The sequence below is a fragment of the Xyrauchen texanus genome, chromosome 6 (genome assembly GCF_025860055.1).
Source record: "Xyrauchen texanus isolate HMW12.3.18 chromosome 6, RBS_HiC_50CHRs, whole genome shotgun sequence".
Taxonomy (NCBI): domain Eukaryota; kingdom Metazoa; phylum Chordata; class Actinopteri; order Cypriniformes; family Catostomidae; genus Xyrauchen; species Xyrauchen texanus.
In genome coordinates, this window is record NC_068281.1 from 6,774,729 (window position 1) to 6,793,971 (window position 19,243).

Sequence of the window (19,243 nt, forward strand, 5' to 3'; positions counted from 1 at the left end):
TCAGTGAAAAATCTAGACGTACATTGCACTTTCATGAAAGAAGCTTAGTCACAGTGGCATGCATGTTCACGTGAGAACTTGAGAACTCATTTTTAGCACTAAACAACACAAGATCTCGTGTAAACACATGAGCCATTGTGAACAAGCTTCTCTTATTGCGAAAATGATCATGGTTATGACTGAATTCAAATTTTTGGGTAAACTATTCCTTTAAGGCTCTCAGACCGATATCATTATTTTGTGTGTTTTTAGTGAGGCAAGTTTCAAAACTATGTGTGTTCATATCCTAAAATAAAAAAGCCATCATTTAGGTCACATTTAAATCTCAACTTTTGTTCTTTCTCTCTTTCAGATATATTCCAGTCTCTGCTCTCCTTCTCTCAGAGCCACCTGACCTCTCTGTTCGAGAGCATGTACACCTCCATCTCATCTTCCATCACCACTCACATCATCTGCCTCTTCACTGACCTCTCCCGCTTCCTCCATGGCACCGGCAATGTCTCCGTGGAAACAGCTGTCCACTGTTTCTTTGACAATCTCTTTCCATTGGTCCACACTCATATTGTCAATCCAGGAATGTCTGGGCCCGTCAGCATGGGCGCTGCTGATGGCAACCAGCTCGGCGACTGTCTACGCATGACAAGGCAGGACGTTAACCCTTTTGGGACGCACCCCAGGTTGATGGCTGAGGAGCTGGCGAACGCGTTGCGGGCGGGCCGGTTACTCAGCCTAGCATTGGCCGTGGGGTCGGAGGTCATGAACATTACGGACACGCCAGAGTTGTCTAAGGAGTGTGTGCGCGCGCTGGTGCGTATGCATTACTGTTCTCACTGTCGGGGGCTGACCCTGATCCGGGCGTGCAGCGGATACTGTCTCAATGTGATGCGCGGATGCCTGGTCAGCCTCTCAGAGCTCCACTCACCTTGGAAACAGTATGCAGCTATACTGCAGGATCTCACACATATGGTTGCCGAAGCGCATAACCTGGAGCTTGCACTGTTGAGGATCAGACATCACGTTGATGAGGCCATACTCTATGCTCAGCTACACGGGCTCAGGCTCACTGCCACGGTATAGTATACTTTGAAACACACTTTATGATTTGAAACCTCATATAATTGTATTACCTGGTGTCCTTTTGGAATCATCTGACAGTCTGGTAACTTTTATAGTAAAAAAAAAAAAAAACAAGGGCCTCATATGTATAACACTGCTTAGATTTCTTCCTAAAAGTGTGCATAAGCACAAAAGTCAGATTTTGCATACGCACAAAATTATTCAGATTTATAAAACCATACATATACCAGAACCTGCGCACAGTTCCCTTAATAAATCCCAGCAAGCAGAAGATTGTGTGTACAGTGCATCCGGAAAGTATTCACAGCGCTTCACTTTTTCCACATTTAGTTATGTTACAGCCTTATTACAAAATTTATTACATTCATTATTTTCCTCAAAATTCTATAAACAATACCCCATAATGACAACGTGAAAGAAGTTTGTTTGAAATCTTTGAAAATGTATTAAAAATAAAAAACGAAAAAGAAATCACATGTACATAAGTATTCACAGCCTTTGCTCAATACTTTGTTGAAGCACCTTTGGCACCAATTACAGCCTCAAGTTTTTTGTGAATGATGCTACAAGCTTGGCACACCTATTTTTGGGCAGTTTCTACCATTCTACTTTGCAGGACCTCTCAAGCTCCATCAGGTTGGATGGGGAGCGTCGGTGCACAGCCATTTTCAGATCTCTCCAGATTTGTTCAATCGGGTTCACGTCTGGGCTCTGGCTGGGCCACTCAAGGACATTCACTGAGTTGTCCCGTAGCCACTCCTTTGTTGTCTTGGCTGTGTGCTTAGGGTCGTTGGCCTGTTGGAAGATGAACCTTTGTCCAGTCTGAGGTCCAGAGCACTTTGGAGCAGGTTTTCATCAAGGATGTCTCTGTACATTGCTGCATTCATCTTTCCCTCTATCCCGACTAATCTCCCTGTTCCTGCCGCTGAAAAACATCTCCACAGTATGATGCTGCCACCACCATGCTTCACTGTAGGGATGTTATTGGCCGGGTGATGAGCGGTGCCTGGTTTATCCAGACATGATGCTTGCCATTCAGGCCAATGAATTCAATCTTTGTTTCATCAGACCAGAGAATTTTGTTTCTCATGGTCTTAAGAGTCCTTCAGGATCCTTTTGGCAAACACCAGGCGGGCTGACATGTGCCTCTTACTGAGGAGTGGCTTCCGTCTGGCCACTCTACCATACAGGCCTGATTGGTGGAGTGCTGCAGAGATGGTTGTTCATCTGGAAGTTTCTCCTCTCTCCACAGAGAAATGCTGGAGCTCTGTCAGAGTGACCATCAGGTTCTTGGTCACCTCCCTGACTAAGGCCCTTCAGGCCGATCACTCAGTTTGGCTCTAGGAAGACTCCTGGTGGTTCTAAAGTTATTCCATTTATGGATGATGGAGGCCACTGTGCTCATTGGGACCTTCAATGCTGCAGAAATGTTTCTGTAACCTTCCCCAGATCTGTGCCTCGATACAATCCCCTCTCAGAGTTCTACAAACAATTGCTTGGACTTCATGGCTTGGTTTGTGCTTTGACATGCACTGTTAACTGTGGGACCTTATACACTCACCTAAAGGATTATTAGGACCACCTGTTCAATTTCTCATTAATGCAATTATCTAATCAACCAATCACATGGCAGTTGCTTCAATGCATTTAGGGGTGTGGTCCTGGTCAAGACAATCTCCTGAACTCCAAACTGAATGTCAGAATGGGAAAGAAAGGTGATTTAAGCAATTTTGAGCGTGGCATGGTTGTTGGTGCCAGACGGGCCGGTCTGAGTATTTCACAATCTGCTCAGTTACTGGGATTTTCATGCACAACCATTTCTAGGGTTTAAAAAGAATGGTGTGAAAAGGGAAAAACATCCAGTATGCGGCAGTCCTGTGGGCGAAAATGCCTTGTTGATGCTAGAGGTCAGAGGAGAATGGGCCGACTGATTCAAGCTGATAGAAGAGCAACTTTGCCTGAAATAACCACTCGTTACAACCGAGGTATGCAGCAAAGCATTTGTGAAGCCACAACACGCACAACCTTGAGGCGGATGGGCTACAACAGCAGAAGACCCCACCGGGTACCACTCATCTCCACTACAAATAGGAAAAAGAGGCTACAATTTGCCACGTAGAATTTAGGCAGTTCTGAAGGCGAAAGGGGGTCAAACACAGTATTAGTATGGTGTTCCTAATAATCCTTTAGGTGAGTGTATAGACAGGTGTGTGCATTTCCAAATCATGTCCAATCAACTGAATTTACCACAAGTGGACTCCAATCAAGTTGTAGAAACATCTCAAGGATGATCAGTGGAAACAGGATGCACCTGAGCTCAATTTTCAGTGTCATGGCAAAGGCTGTGAATACTTATGTACATGTGATTTTTTTCGTTTTTTTATTTTTAATAAATTAGCAAAGATTTCAAACAAACTTCTTTCACGTTTTTCTTTCTTTCTTTCTTTTTTTCTTTCTTTCTGTCTTAAATCTGAATTTTAAGTAATTTTACTTTCTTTTTCTTAAATCTGAAATGTAATACTAATTTCTTTCTTTCTTTTTTCATTCTTTCTTTCTTAAATCTGAATTTTAATTATCTTTCTTTTTTCTTTTTTAATCTGAAATTTAACTTATTTCTTTCTTTCTTTTTTTTACATTTCTGAAAACCTATTGTGTACCCTCACAAGAATGTAGTCGCATGAACTACTTTTATGATAATGTTGAAGAAAGGCGATTTGAAATATTTAAAACATCTCCTTTTGTCTTACACATTAAAAAGAAAGTCATATGGGTTTGGAAGGACATGATAATGAATAAATTATGATAGAAATGTAATTCCTTTAACATTTAACAACTTTTAGTGCTGGTTCTAAGGTATCATGGCTAAAAGAATACAAAGGCATAAAAAAGGCAGCTCTCATGTTGAACAGGTTGTGCAAAAACTCCATATTCACACTTCATAGACGCTTTATTGATTTTGAAAGATGCAGCCAAAGTAAACCCAGGATACTTTATTTAAAAACCCTTTTAAATGTAACACTCCATTAAAATAGTAGCAGTAAACCGTCTACAAGTTTGTTTATGTAGGTTATGTTGTAGATTATGTTTATGTAAGTAAACATAACCATAACCTAACATGTGTTTTAGGTTATGGTTATGTAAATCAGACTTATCAGACTTTGAAGCTATTAAAGAATTATTCACTTTAAGGGCAGAATGTGATTCATTTACTGTGTGATCTGATTGGCTAACAGGACGAGTTTTCATCTTCATTTTTACCAACATCGGATGTGTTGCGTTTTGAGACAACACTAGCTCTTGGTCATACAATGCATATGAAGGACAGGGAAAAGATGAGTGGATGTGGCATTTTAGCTCACATAGAAAAACGACTCGGTTACTAGCGTAACCTCGGTTCCCTGAGAGGAGGGAACGAGTATTGCGTAAGTAGCTTACGCTATGGGAAAACTCCGTTTCTCGAGAAATATTGAAGTCTTTATGTAAAACGCATTGCAGCTGCACAGCAGACAGCGATGAGCGAGGCAGCTCGGTCATTGGCTGTGCCGCGGCAACTGCTTCGAACCAATGACGGGCGACTCTGAACGCGCGACCAATGGGCGCGCTACCAGCGTCACAGCGCTCAGAGCCTGCCGAAATTAGCATAGGCAGGCTATATAATGGGCACCCGTCATGCGAAGTTCCTTTAGGTTCAATCGACTGAAGCTGAACTGACCAAGCACAAGCATGGCAGCTTACGCAATACTCGTTCCCTCCTCTCAGGGAACCGAGGTTACGCTAGTAACCGAGTCGTTCCCTATCGAGAGGTCTCTCCTATTAGCGTAAGTAGCTTACGCTATGGGAACACCATGTAAAACGCCGTGCGTGCTGACTTCAGCTCTATAAAACCAGAGGCAGGTGCCTGAGCTTTAAAGCAAAGTGATTATTCCCCGAGCCGCCAACGGCGAGCTATATACTGGGATATTACAGAGCGTCCTTGCCCAAGGCGGGCTCTTTGTACAAACACAAGCACACATCTTATGTACTGAGCTTTTTATGTACTGGTACGCATAATAAATCCTCTAAGTCGGTCAGAGATGGACCTTATAAGGGAGGAGGTGATGCCCAGCATACACACACTCTATTCCATTCTATAGTCAGGCTGATAGAATGTTGGAATGCAATGAGGGGACCTGTAGGTTATAAAACCTGATAAATGCCGAAGGCGAGGCCCAGCCTGCCGCCGCACAAATATCTTCAATGGGTATCCCACTCGACCACGCCCACGAGGAGGCCATGCTCCTCGTAGAGTGAGCTCTGATGCCTAAGGGGCATTGAAGGCCCTCTTTCAACTGAAGCGAGCGCCAGCAAGAGCGTGGTTTAGAGCGAGCGCTGCTTAAGGTGCACGGTTCGGAGAGGTTCGAACGGGGCACCCTTGAGTGCGTCCAGGACCGTGGCCAGGTCCCAGATCAGCACCGAAGGTGGGCGAGGAGGGTTCATCCTCCTAGCGCCTCTTAGGAAACGAACGATCAGATCGTTTTTCCCTAATGAATGTCCTTTATCAGGATTGTGTGACACCGCTATGGCAGCCACATAGATTTTGAGCGTGGAGGGTGTGCGGCCCGCCTCCAGCAGCTCCTGCAAAAAGGCGAGTACACTTGGTATCTCGCACGTTTTGGGGTTCAAACTCTTGGTATCACACCAGTCACTGAACACTTTCCACTTTCGGGCATACAAGCACCTCGTAGAGGGCGCTTGCGCCTCAGTAATGGTTCTCAAAACTCCACTGGGGAGGTTCTCGGGAACCCGTTGAGGGGCCATGCATGGAGGGCCCACAGATCGGGGCGGGGATGAAGAATCATCCCGCTGGCCTGTCCGAGGAGGTCTTGCCTCAGCGGAATCGGCCATGGGGCAGATTGCATCATCTGTATCAGTTCTGGAAACCACGTCTGGTTTTTCCAGAGTGGGGCTACCAGGAGCACTGCACATTTCACCTCCCTGATCCGACTGATGACCTGAGGTAGCATCGTGATCGGGGGAAAAGCATACAAGGGGTGGCTCAGCCAAACTTGGGCGAGCGCGTCCGTGCTTTTTGAGAAGAAGAGAGGGCAGTGCGCGTTTTCCTTGGAGGCGAAGAGGTCGACCTCTGCCTCGCCAAAGGTTTGCCATAACCACTGAACCGTCAGAGGGTGGAGAGACCATTCTCCTGGGAGCACCTTGTCTCTGGATAGCATGTCCGCTCCTTGGTTCAGGACACCTGGCACGTGCGCTGCCCTTAGCGAGCGCAGGTGGTGTTGTGACCATAGGATGAGCTCCTGGCCATAGAGTGCAGGGAGCTCGACCTGAGTCCACCTTGGCGATTTATATACTGAAACTACCGTCATGTTGTCCGTTCGGACCAGGACGTGTTCGCTTTTTAGGTACGGAAGCAGGGCTCTGAGAGCCAAGGCGACCGCTTTCATTTCCAGACAGTTTATGTGTAGGCGCTTTTCCGGGTTTGACCAAAACCCGGAGACAGGCCTGCCCTCGTAAAGGGCCCCCCATCCTATTTTGGAGGCATCTGTCATGATCATTTTTCTCCGCGTACTCACGCCCAGACTCACACCGGTTTGATACCAGTTGATGGCTTTCCAGGGCGTCAGGGCTTTTATACAGCCGTGATTCGCTCTGATCAAAAAGTGGCCCGAGCGCCACGCGTGAGTGGGGACACGGCTCTTGAGCCAGCGCTGAAGAAGACGCATGTGCAACAATCCTAGCTGGAGTACAGCTGATGCCGAGGCCATGAGACCGAGCATTCTTTGAAATCGTTTGACGGGGGCGTGCGCGCCCGTTCTGAATGATGTTGCAAGGCTTCGAATAGAGAGCGTGTGCTCTGATGAGAGGCGCAATGTCATCTGCACTGAGTCTAGCACTATTCCCAGAAAAGAGATATTCTGGCTGGGGGATAGCACGCTCTTTGCAAAATTGATTCTCAGACCCAGGCATTCTAGATGGCTGATAATCCAAGATCTGTGCGTCATTAACTGGTCCTCTGATTGTGCCATGATTAGCCAATCGTCGAGGTAGTTCAGTATTCGCACTCCCCGCTGTCTCAGGGGGGAAAGTGCCACGTCCATACATTTCGTGAATGTACGGAGGGCCAATGATAGGCCGAATGGTAGTACTGTTTACTGGTATGACTGTCCCTCGAAAGCGAATCTCAGAAAGGGCCTGTGATGAGGCGCTATCGGAATGTGAAAGTAAGCATCTTTCAAATCCACTGATAGAAACCAATCCCCGGGGCGAACTTGCGCGAGGATATGTTTGGTTGTTAACATTCTGAACGAGCGAATCATTAAGCTTTGTTCAGATGTCTGAGATCCAGGATGGGGCGAAAGCCACCGTCCTTTTTTGGGACGAGAAAATAGCGGCTGTAAAAACCCGCCTCGCTCAAAGAGGGAGGAACAGTTTCTATAGCGCCCTTCTCTATCAGTTTGAGCACCTCGGTGCGTAGAACATGTGACACATCTTTTCTCACTTTCGTCTCGACCACCGCTGAAAAGCAGGATGGTCTGCGAGCGGACTGAAGTGAGTATCCGTGTTTTATTATGTTCAAAACCCATTTCAGCATGTCGGGGATTTTTTCCCAGGCTTCTGCTCGCACAGATATGGGCTGAATGCTGGCTGGGGGCGTGTCGCAGTGACGTATGGGCCCCACCGGCAAATCGCTTTGTGCTAACACAGAGTCTACGGCTCTCAGAGGCGCAGGTGCCCGCTGCGCAGCCGTATTGAGTGCCGAGTGCAGGGGTGCGTGTGAGAGTACAGGCACGTGCGCTATCTCTGAGATGCTCACAGCATGAGTCGGAGAGATGCTTGAAACTGTATGAACAGTGTTTTGGGGTGGGGGTGCATACATCATAATAGGCACGCGCGCAACATTCATAAAGCTTTCCGCATTTAGCGGGGAGTTTCTTTGCTCGCGCATTGCATCTGTGATGCTTGCGGCATGAAATAGAGAGCTGTTTGAAACTGTATGGGTAGCTGTGTGTAGGGGTGCGTGCAGTACAGCAGGCATGCGCGCCACACTTATAGTATTTTCCAGTTTTTACTGGGGAAGTGTTTATAACTGTGGGAACAGTGCTTGTGTGTAGTGGTGCATACATGACAATAGGCACACGATCTACATTTTTGGGACATCCAGCCTGAACTGGGGAGGTATTTGGCACTGTTTGGACAGTATTGATATGTGGGAATGCGCACTTTAGTGTGGACATGTGACCGCTTAGTGACACAGGCAGAAAATGACTCTTTTCGTGATTTCTGTGTGTCGCCGTAAAAACGGCGTTTGATTGCAGGTGAGCGAGTTTTATGACTGGCCCATTGACTGCTGTATAGACATTTCCAGCCGCCTGTAAGGGGACTGGGTAATGTTTTAGATGTTTGAGAGAGAGCGGTCCGGCTTTTGCGAGACACGTACTCTCTCTTTTTCTTCCTGTTGCAAGGAAGACTTACGAGGCTCCGTGTTCAGAGTGATTCTGGGCCGAGGACCTCGTTGCTCATGCGGCTTTCTTCGGCCAGCGGAACGCGAGCGCCGTCGAGCGTCCTTTTCAGGTCTGCTCTTCGGCTGGGAGACGGGCAGCTTTGCCCTTGCTCGCTGCTGGGGCGGTTTCTGAGACGAGCTGGAGCGCTTGGGCAGGAAGTGATGCATAGCTTGCGAATCCTTCCGAGCCTCAGTGAAGCGCTCAGTGAATTCTCTCACCGCCGGTCCGAACAGGCCGCTTGGAGTGACAGGCGCGTCAAGAAATGGTGCCTTATCCGTGTCCTTCATCTCCGTTAGCGTTAGCCACAGATGGCGCTCAAGGACGGTCAAATTAGCCATGGCCCGGCCGATGGATTGGGCGGTGGCCTTTGTGGCTCGCAGGGCTACGTCCGTAGCGCTGCGCAGGTCCTTGAAAGCCTCGGGTTCAGGTCCAGACTCGTACATGGTGCGGAGGAGTTTGGCCTGAAAAACTTGTAGGACCGCCATCGAATGCAGCGCTGACGCAGCTTGGCTGGCGGCGGCGTATGCGCGACCGGTGAGAGCTGAGGTGGTTCTGCAGGGCTTCGAGGGGTGAGAAGCTCTGGCCTTCCATCCAGCGGTGGAGGGTGGGCATAGATGGTTGGCCACGGTCTCCTCGAGGGGCGGAGTTGCTACGTAGCCTCTTTCTCTCGCGCCGTCCACTGAGGAGAGCGAGGAAGAAAAAGAAGGCTTTAGGCGAGCAGAGTGCAGGGCTTTCCAGGACTTTGTGAGCTCGTCGTGGACCTCAGGGACGAAAGGAGAGGGTCTCTGTCGGGGGGCCTGCCGGTGCCCCTGCAGGAACCACTCGTCCAGCCGGCTGCGGGCGGGTTCTTCCGGGGAAGACCAGTCGAGCCCGAGGTCTTCCACGGCTTTTGACAGGATATGGACGATTTCCGAGTCCATGCTGGTGCCCGCGCTCGTGTCCGCTGATGTCGATGGCGCGGGTCGAGCGAGCCCGGCCAGTCGTCGGATGCAGCGTCAAGAGAGTGGCTGTCATCCTTTCCATCGTCGTCCCTGATGTGCCGAGCGAGGCGAGACCCACCGCTTTGTTGGAGGGGTGCAGGTCCGCCTCGTGAAATGGACTGGCGGCGGGGAGATTTCTGGTAGCGGTGATGCACGCAGGGACTGGGCAGGCGTGGCGTCACCGAGTCGGCGTGCTCTGGCAGCCTCTGTGAGCGGCGCTTTTTCTTGCGCGGCTCGAACGGAGGTGGCAGCACGGTGGAAGCTGGCTCGTTTGCGGTGAAAACGGCAAAGCGAGCGCGCAGCTCGGCGAGGCCCAAGGAGTCGCATTTGGGGCATCCGCCCTGAATGAGTGCAGCTTCTGCGTGGTCCAGACCCAGGCAGCGAGTGCAGATGATGTGCCGATCTCCGTCGTGAAGAGGGCCTCTGCACGAGGCACAGGCTGAAGGCATTTGAAACAACGCCTTGGAAAATTACTCTTTTACTTTTAAAAGTGTCGCGGGGGCGAGCGCTTGCAGTAAAGGATATGCGATGCATGCCGGATGGCGTAGCAGAAGGCTTCGAAGACGGCTGAAGGCGCCGGCGTCCTCTTAGCAGTCCCGCTGTAAGCTTGTCAACGCCGGCAAAAGACTCCAACAATCCGGAGGATCCAGCGAAGAGAAGGTCTTCACTGAAGGAGATTAAATCTAAAGGAACTCGCATGACAGGGTGCCCATTATATAGCCTGCCTATGCTAATTTTGGCAGGCTCTGAGCGCGCGAACGCGAGGCGTACGAGGCACAGCCAGTGACCGAGCTGCCTCGCTCATCGCTGTCTGCTGTGCAGCTGCAATGCGTTTTACATAAAGACTTCAATATTTCTCGAGAAACTGAGTTTTCCCATAGCGTAAGCTACTTACGCAATAGGAGAGACCTCTTGATAGGGAACTCAGCTTTGCTGCTGCATTCAAGTCCTCCTAGGAAGTTCCTTACAAGTTTGAAGTGAGAAAGAGGGAAGAGGTGTTTGAATGTGGGACCAGTTGAGGTGGAAAAAGCCTAGAAATTGTTACTGGCAGGCCACCTCTGTTTTCCTCCGCTGCCGTGTGTAAATCTCCAGTGTTTTCTTTACACTCTGATGACAGTAATAGAAAATAGTAAGCCTGAAACCACATGACGACAATCACCATCCTCAAAACAGACTCTGTTACCCACAGGCTCATGCTTGCTCAACTTCCACTTGTGATTTTGCTCCTGATAAAGCTCTATTCAGTACATTATAGGTGGGTGGTATGACTAAAGCTACAGTATATCACGGTATGAATAAATTTTTTTAACACGTAACGGTATACGTATCACAATATAGTTTATTTTCCTGGAAATTCAATAATTGTTTTTTTTATAAATATTACATTACAATGTGACATTGACTATTTATTGCATATTTCAATAAGAGCACTAAACACTTTACAGTTAGGCTGTATTCATTAAGTATGGGATAATGTACAGTCAGTCAATTGTTATCGCACATTAAACCCAGACGGGGTGATCAGGACCCTGATGCGAAGCGGAGGGGTCTTGTATCACCCGAAGAGATATATATTTTGTGATAACAATTGAATGATTGTACATTATCCTGGTTATTACATGGCTACTAACCAAGTAAATTAATACATTGACGTAAATAAAAATATTTCCGTTGAAATTATGTAATTTGAGAAGAAAGAAATCGCTGAATAGCTGGAATCAACCTCCGATTTGCGCTCTGTCAGTGTTTACTTTGTGAAAATGACCTTCTGACTCCTCAATAATCAGCCTATTACTTGCCAAATAAATAAATGGACATGAAACATAGATTTGCACTCACATTCTGTAATTATGTGAGAAGAAATAAAGTGCCGAACAGCTGAAATCAACCTCCGGGTTGCATCGGAGTTCTGTTGGTGTTTACTTTGTAAAATGACCATCTGACTCCTCATTAAACATGCAATTACAAGACTACTTGCCAAATGAATAATGAAATGCACATAAAACATTGATTTGAGTTTAAATGGTTTTATTAGCTTGTAGAGATCGCACAGTGAGCCGAGAAGCTGGAGACAAGGCTTGCAGGACCCGGATGTGTGGTCTGATACATCTAAATCCCTGGATGTGTTGTAGTTACAGAGCAATGTCTGACCACTGGACGAAGCCATTTACCAATCAGAATCAAGTATTCCAGAGAGCCGTGTAATAACATTATTTATACTTTTACACCACTTATTAATCTTAGTTAATGTTAATTTCAGCATATGCTTTTTTAACATAAAAATTGCAATATGGACAAAAAAATAATATTTAACTTTTCTTTTTTATATTGCGATTTTTTACATGAAAATATTTTAGTGTTCAGAAACACATTTCAGAAGGGATTTTTTGAAGTGCTGTAAATAAAAGATTGTTCGTTGTTAGTACATGCAACTTGCATTAACTAATGTTAACAAATGAAATCGAATTGTAAAGTGTTAACTAAATGTATTACTTAACAAATGTAAGGTACTTCATCTCATTTGATCATTTCCAATACATGTTACTTCATCACCTCCACATGTAAATAACTGAAAGCTGTCCTGCCCACTGATAAACAGCAGCCATGCAAATATACAGTATCAATCACAGTTTAGCAGAATCTCTATAGGTTTATTCCAAAGATCATAAACGATAGACTTCTCTGGCTTCTACAAATTTGTGCATGTGTGTGCGTGTGTGGCTGTGATGTTATTAAAGGAATTATAGCAATGGTTTGGTTTTCACTGGGATACTTTCCCAAATGGACTGCGGTTGGCATGCTGTCCCATCATGTGTGCTGCCTGAGAGGGCATTGAGCACGTGTATGGTGTGTGTGTGTGTGTGTGTGTGTGCTCTGGGATCAGGTTTTAGGGGTCTGTCGAGACACTGTAGGTGATGACAGCACTGGCTGCCATTATGCATGTCTGAAAGAGTTCTATTGACCAGTACAGTGTGGCATGGAGGAGGGTTTTTTGTTTTTAAAGAGTAGGAGAGGGTATCCTTTTACATCTCTGTATTGGTAGTGTGGGTTGTATGTGTGGTTTAAATCCCAGAAGATCAAGTGTCACACACATGTACCCTATGTACCATTGGGTTAAGGTGATGCTGGGCTGTGATACCAGCTGAACTTGGGTCATGGCGTGCATGTGTGCATCTTGCATGCAATCCACATTCCAGTCACTGTCATGAATTCTTCTTAAATTGTGAACTGTCAGTGCTGGTTATACAATTAGGCAGCTCTACCTTCCTCCATTGTCCCCATTTCATTTTTCTGGGTAAAGGGGGTGGTGTAGTCTACATGGCCTTTCTTTATATTGGAATAAATCTGTTCTACACTGCAGCTTTTTTTGGACCATGCATCATCCATTTAGACAGGAAAGGGATGCATGACAGGCTGCATTTTTTAAGCATTGTAGGCAACATTCGTAACTGTATAGTAACAGTTAACATATAATGTTTTAACAAAGAAAGGCAGCCCCTTAGCACACCAGAGCAAAAGGGAAAACAAAACACTGGATGACCGTTTATCAAACTTTGTTGGTTGAAAAACAATGTTGAATCTTGTTTAAGAGAGTCACACTTCTTCTACACAAGTCCTCTTTGCTGTCTAAACTTCTTCAAAATGACAAATCTTTGTGACACCTTTAACTACTATGAACCAACTTTAAAATACATTCAGTACAATGTATTTATTGTGTAACTACATCTTGTACTAGATTTACAGGTGAGGGTAGGTTTAGAAGTAGAGTTTAGGGTAAGGGTTGGGTTAGTCTTTCCATTACATTAAGAGAAAACAATTGAAAGTAGCGCAGACCTATACAAAAATAAGTACAGTGTAAACAGCCCCTAACTCATCTGTTTGCACCTGTTACGCTGAAGTTATATTTGGAAAACTGACCCAAACCTGGCACGAAACCTGATAGTTTGACAGGTCCCATCGGGCTCAGGTCAGATAGAAACCCTCTTTTGGGGATCTGGTTAGATAATTGAAAGATTGTTGGTTTGATCTTTGCAATGGATGGTCTCTGAACCACTGCCATTGTGCCGATTAGGAAAATTGCTCCAGGAGATTGTCCTTTCAATAAGTGTACTGAATTTCACTGTAGATAAAAGCATGTGATAAAGCATTCAATATGCGTTATATCTGTATGTATAGTGTCTAATCATTTATTGGCAAAGTACAATTTAGTTTCTCTTGCCAATAATGTTTGTTATGATTTGAATCTGGCCATTTGATCCTAATATTAAAAAAAGCTCTCTGGAAAACACCAGAAGATTTTGCCCAAATTGTAATTAAAACAATCATTTTACATCATGTATACATGTACTCAAATCAAAGATTAATACCTGTAAAATGTGTCTAATGAACTCAATCTAATATAACAAAAGTAATATAACAAAAAACTAATTGGAAATGTGTTAAACAGCAGTAGTTAATAAAAATATATATTTTGGTACAAAAATGGCACAAAAATGTCTTTAGTGATGTTTGGGAACACTGTTAACCTGTGAATCAAATTATGTTTCTTTAAATTCCCATTTCACATAAATGCACAAAAATTCACATTTCCCAACTGTCTCTCCTACATTTTAAGAGATTGTCTTTGAATATTGCCTTAGCTCGCTCAGTTGTAGGACAATATGCTACTTGTAGCTTGTTACTGGAAAAGCTGCACTATTTTGAAATTGCTAAGCATCTTTCATGCTATTCAAAAATGTATAAAATTATATTAATTGCAATTTTGTAATTAAATTAGAATTAAATATACTTTTAGTTAGGATCTCCCCAACATTGTTGAGGACTGATTCAAACTTAAACTAAGTGCCCAATTATTAGGCAAGTGAGTATTCTGATCTTATCATTATTTCCATGCACATTTTCCAACTCCAAACCATATAAACTTGAATGCTTATTGGATTCAATCATTTTCAGGGTGATATGCATTTGTGTAATGAGGGAGGGTGTGGAGGTGTGCATAATTATTAGGCAGCTTCATTACCTCAGGTAAAATGGGCCTAAAAAAAGATTTAACTGACACTTTAAAGTTAAATATTGTAAAATGCCTTTCAGACGGATGCAATACTCTTGAAATAGATACACTATTGAGGCGTGACCACCGGACAATCAAATGTTTTGTTGTGAATAGTCAACTGGGACTCAAAAAACGTATGGAGAAGAAAAGGCAAAAATTAACTGCAAAATAATTAAACATGAAGCTACCAGGAACCCATTATCCTCCAATGCTACCATATTCCAGAACTACATCCTACCTGGAGTGTCCAGAAGTACAAGGTGTCAAGTACTTAGAGACATGGCCAAGGATAAGAAGGCTGAAACACGACCACCACTGAATATATTCACAAGTAGAAGCATCAAGATTGGGCAAAGAAATACATGAAGACAGATTTTTCAAAGTTTTATGGATGGATGAAATGAGAATGACTCTTGATGGACCAGATGTATGGGCCCATGGCTGGATCACTAATGGATACAGGGAACCACTTCGAGTCAGGTGCCAGCAAGGTGGAGGAGGGGTACTGGTATTGGCTGCTATCATTAATGATGAGTTGAAGATGGACTGTAACTCAATTCTCAAACCTACTGTACTGCCAGTTTCTGAAAAGTACTTTCTTCAAGCAGTGGTACAGGAAGAAGTCCTCAGCATTCAAGAAGGCCATGATCTTTATGCAGGACTATGCTCCATCATATACATCCAAGTACTCCACTGCTTGGCTAGCCAGCAAGAGCCTCAAAGATGCTCAAATAATGACTTGGTACTCTTCCTCACCTAAAAACTTGTGGGCCCTTCTCAAACATGAGATTTACAGTGAAGGAAGACAATACACCTCTTTGAACAGCATTTGGGAGGCTGTGGTTGCTGCTTCAGCGAAAGTTGACCGTGAACAGATCAAGAAACTGACAGACTCCATGGATGGAAGGCCCATAGCAGTTATTGAAAAGAAGGGTGGCTATATAGGTCACTGAATATTTTAAAGGCCAAAAATGTTATTTTATTGTCATTTTGTGTTACTTAATTGTTGCACCTACTCTATATATAGAATAAACTATTGAGTGGGGTGAAATAATTTTTGTAATTTAGTTGCCTAATAATTGTGCACACTTAAATATTCCCCTGAGAAAGACAAAACTCACATTTTCTTTGTTAAACATTCAGGTTTGAGGTTTCGGATTGACTGAGAGCATTGTGTTTGTTCAGCAATAAAAGTAATCCTGAGGAATACAATTTGCTTAATAATTGGGCACACAGTGTATCATAATACATTGGTGCCACTCCAGTTCATCAGGGGCAGGTTTATTCTGTGGATAAAAGCATGTGCATATTGAATTCTTTCTAAGAGCACAATTTAAATGCAATACTTTATTAAGCCTTTTACCCCAAAGTGAAAAGACATGGACTTATAGCCCAAAACTCGGTTGTTATGTTTGCCTTTTATTCTTGTTCTCTTTTATTTCTGCATCTGAGTGTTGCTTATTTCAACAGGATTAAGGTCCATTAAGACTTCTTTTGCTGGACAAAACAACAGGAATTACACAGCAGTGTTATTTCCCTCCTGGCGATGGAGTTGGAGAGTAGACTTGTAGTAGTGAGGTCAGAGTTCACCCAAGGTGATGTTACATCTTGTTGGTTGCGTGGAAACAGACAGTCTCTCCCTAACCAAAACACTGTGCCACAAGGTCCCACTGACAACTGTGAGCGCATGTCGGACAAAAACTAGAAAAATGTAATAACTCATTTTCTGCACTCCTGAGTAACTTAGCAGTTAATGTGTTGCTGTACCTTATTTCCTCTGAGGTTTAACTTAGGGCTCTAATTACAGTCTTACAGAGGAATTTTAATAGTAGCTTGTGCTTTTAGATAATGGAAACAAGGCCCATGGGATTATATAAGATTTCCAAAGCCCGCAACATAGCAAGTGATGAGAGAGGGGTCAGTGAAACATCTCTCTCTCTCTCTCTCTCTCTCTCATTTGCCTGATTAATTTTTTCCCATTTTGATTTTATAACACTATACCTGCATCAATATATATTTCCAATTAGAACATAGTAAGGAATCAATTACCTCACCAAGTTTGTTCCCCTCAAGAGGGACTATTCATCTATTACAAAGAAAGACTGCATTAAAAGAGAAAGCCCTCAACTCTTTTTCTATCATTTCACTCGTCTAATATACTGAGTGTGCAGTCTTATTCCTTTGGTACCATACAGTAATTTGCTTCAACACAAATGTATTTGTGCACCTTCACAGAATGGATTCAGGTCCATTTGATTTGAAGAATTATGAGGAAATGAGAATGTGTCCAGAAGTAACTGGATTACAAGTATGTCAGGAGATATTTTAAGAATCCACATACTGTACTTAAACATTCATCTCAGTGTTTACGTTTGGACCTGGAGTGTTTAATATTGGAATGGTTCTGACAATATGGTGGTTCTGGGATTCAGAAGAAATGAGGAATTGGATTGGATCTGATCTAGATTTACTCTTAATGCATAGTATCACTTTACTGATTCCCCACAGACAAAGCCTAAATGGTGTTTTATACTGTATTAATGAACTCATTGTTAATAAATGACACAAAACCAGAACTGTGGTAAACTTGTATAGTCAGGAGAGAAATGTACATGACTGGAAGAAACCAGAACTTACCAGACACATCAAGCCTTAATATTTTAGACATAAACACAGATAACACAATGTGGAAAGTACTATTTGAAGGTTATATAGATTGTGTACCAATGTTAATTTTTAGATTGTGTACCAATGTACCAATGACTTGCCTCAATCAAGGTGGCAGAGTATGAATCTCAGTTGCCTCTTTGTCTGAGAATGTCAATCCGCGCATCTTATCACGTGGCTTGTTCAGCACGTTACCGTGGAGACGTAACAGGCGTGGAGGCCCACGTTATTCTCCACGGCATCCACGCACAACTCACCACGTGCCCCACCGAGAGCGAGAACCACACATTATAGTGACCACAAGGAGGTTACCCCATGTGACTCTTCCATCCCTGCTTAGGAGAACTGGCTAGAGTCACTCAGCATGCCCTGGATTCAAACTTGCGACTCCACGGGGGTAGTCAGTGTACACTGAAACTATTTTTAATAATTATATTGCTATGAGAGCATATTTAATTTCATTAGAAGTTAATAGCAGTTTTTATGTTTCACAAGCACAATAAGGATCTCAATTAGGGTGACAGCATCAAATATGATCTCTTAATTAATTTATTTTGTTAATATTTTTTGTTCAGTGCGTAATTTTTTTTTTTATGCAATTAATGGAGTATCTGTTGGTGTCCTGAGTTGTTCCTGGCAGGCTACTCAGCCTTACTGGCTCTGATTAGGGTGGGGGGCGGGGTCAGGGCATCTGCTGCCTACCAGGAACAAACCCAGGAACTTTTGTACAATGGGTGAAACTTCACTACTGTTTTTCACCACTTTCTGTGGCTAATTGTCAGGAGGTACACACTCGACTTCACTGAACATCTTAGCATAGAAAACTGATTGTGTGGAGCAGTGCACGCTTCACTACGTGTGACGCATGTCCTGGGCATAATAAACGGATTTACTGTGGATAATGGAGACTACAAGTGATAAGCCAGGTTGGGAGAGATACAGGCAAGATGCCGTATCTCTTTGCATCACCTGTAAATGCTCAACTACTGTCATCTGAACCACGATCAAAAGTGAAACCACCCGAGTGAGACCCAGCGTGCATGCGATAGAGACTGAAGGACCTGGCTGTTCAGCAAGCTTCAGCCAGGTATACTTGTAGAGACTGAATGGCAGCCAGAGAAAATAATAGTTTTGAGATTTTAGACTTCAGCAAATTAAACTTCAAAATCTGTATCGGTATGATAGTGTTTAATAATGCACTGGCAATGTACACTTAAGTTTACATCTGTCCATTTGATTAATACCAGTGGTGGCTCAGTGGTAGAGGCTCAGGGTTACTGACCAGAAGGTCGGGGGTTCAAGCCCCAGCACCACCAAGATGACACTGTTGGGCCCTTGAGCAAGGTACTTAACTCCAGGTTGCTCTGGGGAGATTGTCCCTGTAATAAGTGCACTGTAAGTTGCTTTGGATAAAAGCGTCTGCCAAATGCATAAATGTAAATGTACCAGTAAAATGTGTCTAATGCAAAAAAAAAAACCTTAACATTTTTGCATGTACTGTACATATATAAATGATTAAAATATTTGATGACTAACCAATTTTTTATCACAATTAATCACAGAAAACTGCAAATACTTAGTAAAAAATTCTTAATCGATTCACAGCCCTACTATATATATATATATATATATATTTAAAAAACTAATTTTTAAAACTAAATTGAAAATATGTTTGACAAAAAAAATATTTTGGTACAAAAAAGGATTTCTTTAGTGACTTTTGGGAACACTGTTGACCTGTGACTCAAATTATGTTTTTTTGAACAGGTTCATTTAAAGGGTCTGAACCTTTGCTAAAATCACTGTTTACATAAATTCACATTTCCCAACTCACTTAGTAGAGTGTCTTTAATTATTGCCTTAGCTCGCTCAGTTTAAGGAGGATACATATTGTGTCACATAGCACTTATTTGTTACTGGAAAAGCTGCACTATTTTGAAATTGCTGAGCTTCTTTCATGCTATTCAAAA

The 19,243-nt window shown here is 43.8% G+C and overlaps 1 protein-coding gene across 1 annotated transcript in view; it reads left to right on the top strand.

Annotated features, from left to right (window-relative positions):
• The window catches only part of LOC127645600 (glypican-5-like), a 223,718-nt gene that overhangs the window by 37,075 nt on the left and 167,400 nt on the right, over positions 1-19,243 (top strand). The window contains exon 3 of the mRNA XM_052129262.1: positions 353-1,071. Coding sequence (XP_051985222.1) covers positions 353-1,071 — 719 coding nt within the window. The remainder of the gene's footprint in view (positions 1-352; positions 1,072-19,243) is intronic.